Source organism: Lacerta agilis, chromosome 4, assembly GCF_009819535.1.
Source record: "Lacerta agilis isolate rLacAgi1 chromosome 4, rLacAgi1.pri, whole genome shotgun sequence".
Lineage (NCBI taxonomy): Eukaryota > Metazoa > Chordata > Lepidosauria > Squamata > Lacertidae > Lacerta > Lacerta agilis.
In genome coordinates, this window is record NC_046315.1 from 90,484,343 (window position 1) to 90,498,608 (window position 14,266).

The window sequence follows — 14,266 nt, forward strand, 5'->3', positions numbered from 1 at the left end:
TTCAAATCAATTATCCTAAATTGTTTAAATGTTTTGTATGCTGAGGACTGGTGATGGCTTGCAGCATTTGACCGGTATGTTTTTGAAATAAAAGGCTGTCCACAATATCTTTGCTTAGATTTATCACTGCGCACAGTGTTGGCACAAAAGCCCAACACCTCTCCACTTAGGTTTTATTCTGCCCCCTAAAGATTTTGTGTAGATCTGCAAATTGTGGGGCTCCCTGAAGGAGCAGCTATATCAGCACCTAGGGACTGAGTTTGCTCTTGGTATGTAGTCCGGAATCCTGCCCCCAGCCATCCATGGGTGGGCTTGGACCACCAACCTACTGGTTAACAGCCAGGTGCAGGGATCATTTGTGCCACCTGAGGGATATATGTGGTTCTGGAGGCCAAATGGAGCACCTAAAAGGCTGGATTGACTGGTCAAAATTTGCTCACTCTACCCACAAGAACTCTCCATTTTACTAAGGAAATAAGAGACAGACTCACTATTTCTATTGCACATCCAAGAATGGCATGAGATTGCTGAAATAGATTTCTTTATTTCTGAAACATTCCAGATCAGCAGAATACAAGTCGTAACCAAGTATTAAAATCATATCCCCATAGTAAGAAAGCATTGATTAGTGCAATTGTTTTTTTCTTGCAAAAGGTCTATCAAAAAAGTTTTACTTCCATGAAAACTTGTTTGTTTTCACCATACACAAGTGTTAATAAAACATTGCAATTTTATTCTTTATTACAAAGTATCGAAACCCAACCATTTGAGAGATCATTGCATCTTTCAAGTGCAATGCAATTTACGCCCTCTTTATAAATACAACACCCCCATGATAATAAATTAACATTGGAACAAGGAAATGAGAGAACAGGTTCATGTTGACCAGGAAGTCTGTCATGGCAGTTTCGAGCGAATACTTTTCTTTAGTGTGTGCCCTCACAACATAAACATACAACACAGCTGTCATCTTGTCCGTCATGGCCCCAATCCAACAATATATGTACTCAAGAATAGACCTGGCATGTGATGCTAAGGGAAAAAAACTCTTTTTCATCTCCCCCCATCTCTCTAACATACACACACAGGCCCAAGAACAGATGAACTGAGTATCACCAAGAATCTGACAGGGACTGGATGTGACTTAAGCACCTGAAAACCACCCATATTTCCCCATGCAGTTAGAAATATGTGCGTGGATAGCTCTAGCTGGATTTGGGGAGATTGGCATGGTTAGAAATACATCTTGAACATGATAGTATCTTACTATTAAAAAGTGTTGGGAGGAGCTTTACGGCACACACAAAATGCTTTGATACCTTATGGTTCAAGCAAAATGTGGGGGTGTGTATGCAAAAATACACTCCCTTGAAAAGGCTACAAAAGAAAAGTTGAAGCAGGTAAGGATATGGATCTATTTTGCCAATTTGCAAGGGAACTCGTTAAAGCAACAAAAAGTAGTACAAAAATCAAAGGGATCTGAACACTGTTCAGAACAAAGCATCCAGAAGTCACATTTTGGCTCCCCCCAGTGGGATACTTTGTGCATGTGTTTTTAAAAACCTAAACCATAATGCTGCAACATTAATTTGACAACACTGCTGTTTGTTTGTTTTTCTGAGCAAACAACTAAGTGTAATATGTTTAGTGACCAACAACAATGACAGAAGAGTAAGAAACAGCCCTGTGTTATTCATCCAGCCTCTCACAGTTATATTTACCCAGCCAGCTGGGTAGGAGAATCTGTATTTCGGGTCGACCCATTGTCAATAGCAGCCATCCCTCCAGTTGCCGTCCCGTAGAGTACTAAGCGAAGAAAGAGGTTTTGGCGGCTGGAGAAAACTGTTTCAAGAAACAAACCATAGTTCAGGGTAAGCACTGGAGAAAAGAGTGACAACACACATTACAGAGAATAAACTACTTTGTCGATGCATCTGTTGCCTTTCACAATGCAAAGGAAGGGGTCAAGAGAGCCTTGTGACTGATCCCGTGAGGAAAGCAGCTGAGGCTATAGCTTCAAAGTGCATTTCCCCCACTCAAAGAAGATTGGGGACTGTAGGGTTGCTGGCAATTGTAACTCTGAAAGCAGTGAACTACAGTGCCCAGAATTCTTCGAGGGGGAAAATGTACTTTAAAGGTGCAGTGTGTAGGCAGCCGCAGTTATCTACATTGTGTAGGGAAGGATATTAGGATAGGAATCGTAACATCTCCCGGGGGCTTCCTAATATCTAAAATGACAGATTCAAGAAACACTAAAAGAACAGAGTTCAGAATTTATCTTCTAATTCCCCATGGACTAAACTGTCAATTGCAAAGTGATGAAGGACTACTAGTCTACACCTTGTTGAAACGATTTCTCCTCAGCCCCCCTGCCATGAAAAAATGCCTATGCTGCTATTGATAAGATTTCAGGGGCCACTTCAGAGGAATGGAGGTATTAAATTATAGCTTAAGAGAAGGCAACATGCAGCATCTGTCTGTCATCCCTACAGAGTTCTGAAAGAGGCTCTAGCCTTTTCATTTTTAAAAATCAACCATCATACTCAGATATGATGCATCTGATAGTCCCTCAAAGATGGGACAAGTGCGTTTTTCAGATACAGCAAAACATGTATAAATTTTATGCAAAGCTGTGTTGGTGGGCTTCATCCACATACAGTGTAGTGGACCCAGAAAATCCTGACCATACATGTCAACCGTGCATCAGAAGTCATGAATAACCTTGCAGGCAGGAAGAATAAGGACAAACTGCATTAAGGGTACTGGATGAGATAAGAGCGTATTAGAGATAAATAAGGAGATATTAGACTGAGTTGAAGTACACTCACAGTTAAGATTTGAATATACGGTTGGGTATGATAGGTCAAAATAAGCTTAGGTAAATTGAATGGTATTAGTTGGTATTGTTATTTGTTTACTTAATTATTTTCGTGTTAATTTTTTAATTTCCTATTTTGTTATAGTTTTGGAAGTCATTTTTGGAAGGCTTTGTATCGCATTGTCATTTATCTTTAATTTTACCTATTGAGGTGAAAAAAAGTATTTTTTACAAAGCACAATGTATATTACTAACTGTTATTATTGAATTATAAGATGATTGAACAATAAAAAGAAGTCATGAAATATGTGGTGCAAAGTAAGTGATTCAAAAGGTTAAAACATGGGAGTGTGGAGGCACCAAAAACACTCAGTTTGGTCTACAGTTCAATTTTTTTTTTTTTAAGTATGAACAGAGCTGGGAGGTTGGCTGAATCACAAGCTCCATGATGAAGGTACACGTCTTTCAGATTATGTATTAAGTCTTCCTCACGTAGCTATTTTACCATGTGGTACATGCTAAAAACCATGCTCCATGTGCATACCATGCATTTGAAGCACACGGCTTCTCTCAAAGAATCCTGGGAAGTGTAGTTTCCCAGCACCCCTAAACTATCGCTCCTACAATTCTTTAAGGGAAGTCATGTGCTTTAAATGTATGGCATGCGCGCAGCCATAATTTGTGAGGTACTGCTAAGAGAGAGACCATTTTCTCAACAGCTGTAAACATGTAGAGTTCCTTCCAAAATATGAGTGAGCTTCGACTCCACCTTTCCCCCCTCCCCTTTTTCAGTAATTTTGGGAGAAATTGTAGCTCTGTGGTAGAGCCCATGCATGTTCCTGGTTCAATCCCTGGCACATCTAGTTGAAGAGATTCAGCAACTGTGTGCCAATGATTATGCAGCTTTCTAGACAGTATTTCTGGATAGACTGTCCAAGGTAAGAGGTACAGGTTAATATACTTTACTGCCAATTATAGAAGACTTCCTTGCATCTCCCACATGCTACTATTTCAATAACGATGCAGGTAAGTTCTCCTTGATCCAGTGCTAAACCACCTTAGCGGCAATCCACTGCACACAGTTAAGTTGCTCAAATCCTACTGAAGCCCAAGGTATTTTTAAGCTGCCCAGCGGTGCGCCAGAATGTAGCCCTTGGGTTGCTACCTTTAATTACAGATATCTAACATTTAGTAACACTTCATTATCAAACTATCAACACAATTAAAGTGGATGTCGAATTGTTAAATGGCTCTTGGCTTAACGAAACAGGATAACTTAATCAGGGTTCTCCCCAAGGAGATATCGCACTGCAGTAGCTGACAGTGTTCCAGCTGCTCCATTAGAAAAAAAACAAAACATAGCTGGTCTGCACAACTTGTGACCTACAAAACCAGGCAAAGCTCATCAGCCAAAGAGACACAGGGTGATGCCCCCTTCTACTGAGCCGGACCATTAGTCTGTCTCATCAGGGTCTTTCCCATCACATGCTACTTTCTGTTGGAGATGCCTGAAATTGGACCTGGGGCCTTCTGCATGCTAAGCACTTGTCCTACCACTGAACTATGCCTCATCTCCAATGCTGCAGGCTCTGCTAGGGGTTGAGTGATCTCTATTTGCTGCTGGCTAGCACTTTGGAATCTGCTGGACTGATTGCTTATGTCAACAGGTGTCTTTTGTACAGGTACTGTAATGAGCTGGGATTACAGGTAAAACCTCTCCCTTACAGTAGGTGCTTCTAATCTCAGCTCCTTACATACAGTGAAGATACCAGGCAGCCTGACATCTGGCTGGTTGATAGGGGATCAAATACTTCTTTCGCTCATTATAATGCACATCAATCTCTGACTTTTGTCTTCTGGGTGTTTTTCTGTTGTTATTCTGTCTCTCACAGCTACAACAAACCTACCATTAAAATTATGGACTGGTCATTTCTTCGTCAGAGGGCAAACAGGCAAATTTAGCAGGGGATCAAATACTTTCCCCCCTCACTGTACTTTTCTTTAATCACCTTCCATCCCCTGTATCAGAGTTTGCTATAACTTCAAGAAAAAGTATTGATCTACAACAGACTTGTTAAGTCACCAGCACTCTGAAAAAATAAGCTAAGACTCCCTAGAAAAGAACCTGATGTTGGGAAAGATGGAAGGCACAAGGAGAAGGGGACAACAGACGATGAGATGGTTGGACAGTGTTCTCGAAGCGACTAGCATTGAGTTTGGCCACTGCGGGAGGCAGTGAAAGATAGGCGTGCTCTGGTCCATGGGGTCACGAAGAGTCGGACACGACTGAATGACTGAACAACAACATTATATTTAAATCTGCACTGTTCAATCTATATTCATTTGATACCAGTTTAGCTCTCATGACTCTCCCAGAGAATCCTAGCTATTCCAGGGCTGAAAATTCTCACTCAAGAGACGTCCAGCACCCTCCTGACAGCCTTACAGCTCTCCGGAGAGGGCTGATCGCTTAACTAGTTCTCCAGTTGCTGCATAAATACACTCCAAATTTTCCCTTTAGCAAGTCAACTCCTACCTTCGTATTGGCTGTGCAATTTTGCTTCTGGGTATGCTGCTCCCCCCTATAGCCAGGGAAGGCCTTGGGAGGCCACTGCGAGCTGCAATGCTGGCGTTTGCAATCTTGTTTGGCATTGGGATGCCTGTGTTGGAGTGTAGCTGTAAGTTGCCGGACAACGGAACACCGCCGCCACTGCTGCTGCTGCTGCTCCCTTGAACGGTTGGGCTGACATAGGCTGTGGCTTTGAGAGGCTGCCGAACCGATACTGGAAAGTGTCCCACACTGTGAACTCTGTGTTGAAGTTGCCCTGGAGAAGGAACTAGAGAAAGGGAGTGCAAAAAAAAAAAAAATAATAATACACAAAAAACCCAAGGGGTTACAGGTCTGTGTGCCACAGAGATCCACACACTCCTGAAGGCAACCCGAGACTTGTCAAATGCATATATAGGTCAAGTACGTAAGACAATAAAGCCAGTCCCCAAAATGGCTTCAGGCTGCAGTAACCTAGAAAGAGACAAGGCTTTGTTCCACGTATGTTGTTAATATTTCCTTGCTGTGTTTTGCTCAGAGCAGCATTTCACACTCACAAACCTCCAGTAGAGCAGGATAGGCCGAGGGATTGCAGATGGCATATAATAATATAACCTAGTAATTGGCTAAGTTTTATCTGTCATTCCATTTTATTTTATATACAGTACCGCCTTATGTCACGCAGACTTCAATGTGCACCAATAAAAGTATTGTACTAAAAGTACATGAATTCAGAACCATTTCTTTCCACTGGCGAGTGTGCTTCAGATCCCTTGTGTACCTTGCAGAACTATAACTCACTTCATGCATCTCGCGAAGTGAACTCAAGTCCATGAAAAATTATGCTGCAAAATATTGTGTTGGACTTTTAAGGTACTGCAAGGCACTGCACTGCCTTTGCTACAATTCCCAGGGGAAGCAACTGTTGAAAAACTGTCCACATCAGTTCTGTGCATCTATCTTAATCCTAACACTGGTTCCCTAAAGAATTCTGAATTCATTCTGGCCAGTTCCAGCAAGTCAAATTCTTATTTAGCTAGAATTTTAAGCCAAACTGATGTAAATATCTGACACCCTTCAAAAATATTGTGAAGGTAGAACACTGCTACTCAATATCTTGTTACTTCAAAAAACCACATCCCCTCAGCTTCATGTTTCACAGCTAAAAAGTGACAGTACAGATTTAGCAGCACAATCTAAATTTGGCTTGGTACGAATTGTCACTAGGAATCAGCGCTAACGCACCCAAGATATTATGCAATTCTGCTCTCTGGTGGCATCAGCTGCTGTTTTACTGCACCAAGTTGATGGATAAATCATACGGCAGCCTCAAGACCTTGAACTACCTTGTTTGGTTGAGGGGAAGCTGTTTCAAAGTCACCTTCCAAAAGGCAGAGGAAGAGTGACAAAAAAGTGAAACCCCAAATTACACAGCATTCAGTTACCTTTAAAAAAAACCAAGAGAGGGGCAAAATGGCACCAAACCACATTTACCCTCTATATATGTTGATTTTTTTCTCTCTCTCAGTGCCACAAAGAGGAATTTTGTGCCAGAACATTTGAACAGACTAATCAGTTTGGACTAATGTATACATTCCTTGTATGTTAAACAGAACCACGCTTGAACCTCACCATGCCCAATCTTTTATAAAGCTTAGTAACTTGTTCCTGTTGAATGTGTAAAATGTTTTTTTTTAAGCACGCAAACAATTTTGACCCTTTAGGAAGGGGGGGGGGGGGCCCATTAAAATAGCTACAGCTTTTCTAAGCTATACACAAACGCATGCTAAGAAAACCTAGACATGTCTGGTATTAAAGGACCACTGTCCATGATTCATCCTAGAATACTGGTGATTTAAAATAAAGCGCTGTACCCTGACAGCTTCCCATCCCACAATGAAATAATATCAAGATTTCACACTTACTGCAGGACTGTATTCTTGATATCCCGTTACCAGCTCCATGCAGATTGGAATCAAAGCTTAGGCTGTTCCTCACAGTGATGGCAGGGCCAACATTGGTGGTGAGGGTTGGGGTGCTGGGCATCCGAGCCAAGTTCGGCATGCTCCTTCGGAGCTTGTCTGCAACAAAGGCAAATCATTGTCACCATTAGGAACCGCTTGTGTTCAAGTCGCCTCTCACCAATGTCTCATAACATAAAAAGAAACTCCCCCATACTGGGCCCAAGGAGCACTTAACGTGACATTCTGTCCTCAGCAATGGCAACTTCCCAGAATTTAACTTGCTGGCTAAGTAAGGTACTAAAGGCAACAGCCACTCCGACTCTTTGTTCCCAGTATCTGATATCTGTAGATCCGCCGTCTTAAGAGCTGCAAGAAATTAAGTTAGGGCAAAATTATTTCAACACTGAAAATTCGAAGGTACCTAGTTATATGTTTTTGTATTTACATGAAAAACCATAAGAATTATTGGACAAAGTTCAAAGTACTGTCAACAGTAGAAGTGCTATGCACTAACATGGAAGGCAAGAAACCTCCCTGGATGTAGAGTAGCTTTTCCTTTAGAATATGCTCATGCTACTTCAGACTCTTGATTATACTCCCGACAGAGCCAATGCCTACATTACTACAGCCACACATAAGTCTCTTTCCCAGGGATAGGGAATGTGTGGCCGTCAACACCCATTCTTGAACCATCTTAACTTTGGAAACTAAAGACCATAAACCTGCCTAACACAACATAGGACCTCACCAAGTCACATGCAGCCCACCAGCCATGGACACGGGCTACACAACCATTCTGTTGTTCCAGCACCAGCCAGCCAACAGAACATGAAGTTTGTTGAGCCATCACACAGGGTATGTCACCAAACTTGGCTTGGTGGGCCATATTCAGTTTTGCAAGTCAAAGCCAACATAGTATGTACATGACATTCAAACTAGCCACATTAGGAACGGGGGTGGGGGGTGGGGGCTTCTCCTTCTCCTGCCTTTGTGATTCTGGCATTGCAGAGGGTTGGATTAGAAGACCCTTGAGGTCTCGTCAAACTCTATGATTCTATGAAATGCCCACCTCCTGCCCAATCCTTCTCTAACCTCTATTTGTCATACCGCAGTTAGATTTAACCGCGTGCGCTTGTGTTACAGCCCTGCCAGAAGCTATTTGCCAAGAATGCAAAACTGCACACTGCAAACAATAGTAACTAGTTTACGCATGATTGCTTGAACCCAATATGCTGCTTTGTGACAAGACTTCCACTTACATAACTTCCTCCTCCTCTTCTCCCCGATGCAGCCTCCTGCACACCCTCAGGATCTTTTCCTGGGGTTTGGGGGAACATCAGGAGTAGATTTGGAGGGTGCCCAGGGAGAGAGGGAAGGAGTGGGGAGCCTCAATGCATGTGGAGAACACTGCTTGTGCAGCACTGGAAGCAACCCAATATGTTAACTTTCCATAGAGATGTTTGCTACAGTTGACACCAATTGTAGTGACAATTAGTAGAGAGCAAAGGCATTAGCATGTGTTATTCAAGACCACCAATGGGGTGAAGAAGGAAGATGATGAAGGAAAGGGAAGCCATGATAAGCTAAGTAAAGCGTCCATATTCAGAGGCAGTATACCAAAGAGTACTTGATGCTGGAGGAAAACAAGAAACTGCCTCCATGTCTTGTTTGTCCATTTCTAGAAGGACCTGCCTGGCTACTGATGGCAGGGATGGTCCTGTGGGTGAATCCAGGTGAAGCCATCTGCTTCAGGCAGCACCATGAACGTTGTGGGAGGAAATAGTTGAAGGCAGGGACTGGTATCTGAATGATGCTGCATGTACCTGGTGATGCACCCAGAGGGGGCCAATTCAGGCAGCAAAATGCTTTGGCCTGACACCAACCACTGAGAGCAGAATGCTGGACCAAATGAACATACAGTCCAATTTAACAGATGTCTTCTTAAGTCCTTATGGGAGGAAACAGGTGGGATAAGAAAAAGAGAAAGAGAGAGAAGCAGGGTAAGGGGACAGGAAAAACTTCCAGAATGATGCCACCATGCTAGATTAATGTGTGGGATATAATGACAAAAAGAACAGCAAAACTCCACGACAGATGATCAGATAGAAAAGGGAGAGAAACCTATTTTCTTAGGACTACATTTGCAACATACTTAAACAGCTTCTGGGCACTGATCACCGTGATCACTTATGATGTATTTATTATTCATGCTTGTTTTACATAGCTATTAACTTCTAATTAATAATCTAGGTTCAGGGACCTGTTTCTACAGCAAGATATTCAGCCTGTATAATTAATGTAAAATGATTGAGAAATAAGAATAATGTTTAATGTTTACTTAGCGCTTTAGGGTGTTCAAAAAAAAAAGTCTTGCATCCATAATCACAGGAAATCTTTACAAAGCTTATATTATTATTATTCTCCGATTGCAGAAGGGAGCTATAGCAGCTGGCTTAAGCCTGCCTGCTCCATTAACGGCAGAGGTAAAACTGAATGGGGTGTGTGTGTGTGCTGGTTCAATGCTCAGCCTCCAGGCTGCATAAGTGTTGATGAAACAGATGAAAGTCTGATGTGTGTTCACAGGCAGAGATTGTCCAGCAGCACTTCCTCTAAAAACTCACTCAGAAGAGACTCAAAAGTTCATCCTGTCCAGCCTACTGTATTCATTAAGATTCAATATAACAGAATTCTGACATGCACCATCTTTGGAGGGATCCACAAATGAAATGCATGTCCATAAGATACTGATCTTTCCCTTCTCAGGAATCAAACCCAAAGTCTTCCAACAGGTTCTTGATTACGACTAGATGAGTCTTACATTACCTGCAGGCTTCCTCAACCTCGGCCCTCCAGATGATTTGAGACTACAATTCCCATCATCCCTGACCACTGGTCCTGCTAGCTAGGGATCATGGGAGTTGTAGGCCAAAAACATCTGGAGGGCCAAGGTTGAGGAAGCCTGCACTACTGCATCCAAATGTAATCAGGGCTCTACACTGTTCCCATTTTCACTAGCTGTTAAAAAACTGTTAAATGAAGAACGGGGAAAAATTAAATATTAATGATAAAATGTTAAAATATTTTAAGTACTGAAATGCAATTGGGAAAAGTACGTTACACTGAGCAGCAAATAAAGGAGGGACAAGAAACATAATGGAAGCGAGGTGGGAAGTCAACTTTTAAATTTGTATTAAATTTAAATTAATTTGATGTTCATTTGTTATAATTTTTGAAAAGCGATAAAAACAACTGGCTAACAAAAAACTATTTTACTTCAGAAAGCATTCTTTTCTGTTTGGCACATATAAAAATGTGTGTGTGTGTGTATTCAAATTTTAGATCTTTATGAATAGCATTCAGTACTGTTTCTTTGAAAGGGGATTCATAAACTAAACCAAAGATGGCCAACTGGCAGACTTAATCTTGACTCTACATCCTCCTGTCTTCTAAAAATGGTATTGTAAAAGTTTAGCTGACTATTTCCCTCGTAAGAAAAATGAAAGTGACACTTTAACATTTCACCTCTAAGATATAATAACTCAGGACATGTGGACCATGCATTGGAGACCAGTTTGTGGTCTTCATATTTCCAGCCTCCAGCCGCTGCCTAGAGAAGTGAATGCCCACCAGGAATACAGAATTTGGCCAAAAGAAATATGCCTCAAAATTAAAGATTTGGCACCAGAAGGGCAAAATAAATCCATACATCAGAAAATAGACAGCCAGCCAACCTTACCTCCATTAATCCTGTTTGGTTGTGGCTCAAGAGGATTTTGGGCTTGAGGAGAGTAACACTGTTGCTGTGGATAATTGTTTGAGGGGAAATATGGGGAAGTCGGGCTTCTCCTGCAGTCCCGTATACTGGAAAAAGTCTGTGAATGGGGAATTCCTCTTTGGAAAGGGGAGCAGCGGGTCAACCGAGGCTGTGGAGGGGGCAGGTGGTCGAATTCTTCCTCTTCGTCCTCAAGGCTGTAGCGATCAAATTCCTGGTCGCTGCTTGTCCCTTTCTTGCTCGAATGGAGAGAGACGCTGGAGCTGTTTCTCGATACAGATGCTGAAGTAGACGCATAATCTTGTCTCAGACCTGTTAAGTGTAAGGAAAAGGCGAGGTGAGAGCCCCAAATGGTCAACATTTGTAATGAACATCACCCCTTCTGCAAGCGTCCATTTTCGTATGGAAGGCATGGGTTCTGCAACTTACTCCCATGTCTACAAGATGCATGAAAACATAAGGCAAAATGTAAATGCATGCAAGTGGGAAGGAAAACTATGGAACACCAACTAGACATACACTGATTTTCACATCATATTCCAAAGAGGGGAATGAATATGAAGTTCTTAATGAAGGCGGAGCACTATATTTGAAGTGCATTATGAAGAGAGGCAGTCCTCAGGTAGGATGATTAAGCAAAGAACTAGCTCTGTGTGAACATACAATGTAATTCAACATAGTCCTGTGAAATGCATTAATATGAGGGATAGACCAAAAACATTTTTCACACGTCTGACATTCCTAGGCTCCCCTGCTGTGACACCCAACTATGGAACTCCCTGCACTGAAAATCCTATACTCCAGAAGCAGGGAATCTCCAGACATCAAAGTGTTGGACTATAGCTTCTATCTTCCCTACCCATTAGCCATGCCGGACGGTAAAGATGGCAGATGGAGTCCAACAGACTCACCAGAACTGCCCTAAATTCTATGTAATACTAGTTAGTTTGTTTTTTTCAAACCACTGGTTGCAAAGAGCATACATATCTATTCTGTGCAAACAGCTCACTCAAAGGCATGTGCAAACTATGTCATAGTGACAAAACTGCAGAAAATAAATCTAAAGAGCATCATTTGAAATTCTCCAGATGATCTGGTATTCTCCTTGTATCTTCTATCTATCTTAAGCCTGCAGGATACCTTAGTTAGTCAATAGAGCATGAGACTCAATCTCAAGGTTGTGAGTTCAAGCCCCATGTTGGGCAAAAAAGATTCCTGTATTGCAGGGGGTTGAACTAAATGACTCTTGTGGTCCCTCTCTACAATTCTATTATTCCAACCTCCTTGAAATCTATCCCCCCTTACTGCTCTGCTGCCTCCTCCTTAATGCCACTGGCTGATCTGCTGTGATGTCACAGCAAGCCTTTACAGACACGGGTATAAGTGTGATTTCTGCATTGCAGGGGGCTGGGCTACAAGACCCCTTAGGTCCCTTCCAACTATACAAATATAGGATTGTATGAAGGATCCCTCTGTAACCATCATGCCCTAATGTCACAGAAGACCAAGACAGCCTTGAGCAAAGTTGGTGAATTTTGAGGGGTAAACAGGAAAGCTTTGAATTCTAAGATCTTTAACAGCCTGTGCCAAATTAACCCCCTTCATGTGTCATACACCCTTCATGTGTCATACACCGTTGTGGTGGCAAGGGGTTATCATTCCGTGTTTGGACTCATGATACGTGTTGTATGATTCATTAATCCAATTTGTTTAGATATAGCTGTATTTTTATCCATTCCTTGTTTCCAGTATTTGCACTTGGCACCTTAGTATGTTTGTGATTTGAATGGTTACTAGCCCATTTCTATTCTATCTATCGTTCTAGTAAATTTGGTTTTATATTTATAGCCAGTTTGTGATGGTGGTGTTTTGTTTTGTTGTACTGGTATTTTCACCACAATTGATACTTGTGTATATTATTTGTAGTTTTTTTTAAATAAACTATCCCATACAATAGCTTGGACATGCCTACAATCAAGTATTTTCCCTGAGGCATTAACATGCAGCTTTTAAAAGAAGTGGTGGCGGTGTGTGGGGGCAGAGCAGAGGGAGAGGAAGGGCAGTTAATGGCCTACTCTCTTCTTGTAGTCGAGCCATGATCTGGACGTCCGTGAGGTCTTGCAGTTTATATCCCATGGAGATTGAATCATCTTCTAGTTCTGAGGTGCTCAGTTCACTGTCTATGGATGACTGGGGGCTGAGAGGGGAACTTCTAGAAACACAACCTGTAGAACAACAACACAGCAAACCCCTTAACGTGCAAAAGTATCTACTTTTCAAGCAACATTTCAAGTTTATATATTCAGCACTGCACTGGGAACAGGCTTCATCAACCGGCATGATGCTACATTCCGTTATTTACTTTTACACTGTGAAGTTCTTTAAGTCGATTTAAAACGGTACTTTGGTGTTCCTGTTAGTACGGAAAAGAAGCCATTCTGCAGCATGAATCTACAGTAGAGGGAAGACTAGTGGGCTCAAGTGTACCATTTCAAACATTAATAAACAAAAACAAAAGCCTCAATGTAAATCCTGGTGTAAATCTGGAATTCCTGGAAGGCCCAGATTATTATTTTTCCAATGCTTTAACCCTCATGTAGGTAAATCTGAAGGAAGAGAACCTAAGAATGTCTGCCTTTCTTCTTTTCTTCCAGACAGATCAGTATACTTGTACATCCCTTAAATGGAACCCTTAACGTACTGATGTCTCTCCTTCTGGTGGCCCCAAACATACACAGGCCAGAACCACATTATCGCCATTGCTTAGTAGTGTAGGTGCTGGCCCTAGTGTCACAGCCTGATGTTACCACAGGCCAAGGGCTAGAGCAGATCACAGTAACTCTAAATAACAGCAGAGTGAGGGGGACCCCATTGTTCAATGTAACATGGAAGCAAAAGCTGTCCTTGTTCCCCAGGGTGCATCCTGTGTGGATGGGTGGGAGGAAGGAATAGTAAGCATTTTCCTATTCCTTGGGAAACAACATGAAGACGAAAGTAGGAGAGTGAAAGGAAATGTATCCACAAAGCAGAATTTTAAATCTAGGTCATGGCATTGGCTCCAGTCCTATGGGACCAAACTGGGGACAGCCATATGAGTTTATACCCATGTTTCCCTCATTCACTTACATTGTGAAGGAATGGGCATTTTTTTCTGAATGTGAAAA

The 14,266-nt window shown here is 42.0% G+C and overlaps 1 protein-coding gene across 5 annotated transcripts in view; it reads right to left on the reverse strand.

Moving 5' to 3' along the window:
* Window positions 1–1,346: 1,346 nt before the first annotated feature.
* The window catches only part of SLAIN1 (SLAIN motif family member 1), a 40,140-nt gene continuing 27,220 nt past the window's right edge, over window positions 1,347–14,266 (reverse strand). For 2 of the 5 annotated variants that reach the window (XM_033147914.1, XM_033147912.1), the window contains 5 exons: window positions 13,178–13,327; window positions 11,067–11,414; window positions 7,292–7,447; window positions 5,355–5,655; window positions 1,347–1,842 (listed from right to left, as the gene is read on the reverse strand). In XM_033147914.1, coding sequence (XP_033003805.1) covers window positions 1,767–1,842; window positions 5,355–5,655; window positions 7,292–7,447; window positions 11,067–11,414; window positions 13,178–13,327 — 1,031 coding nt within the window. In that variant the 3' untranslated portion in view covers window positions 1,347–1,766. The remainder of the gene's footprint in view (window positions 1,843–5,354; window positions 5,656–7,291; window positions 7,448–11,066; window positions 11,415–13,177; window positions 13,328–14,266) is intronic. The other 3 variants (XM_033147913.1, XM_033147915.1, XM_033147917.1) reach the window with 2 other exon arrangements.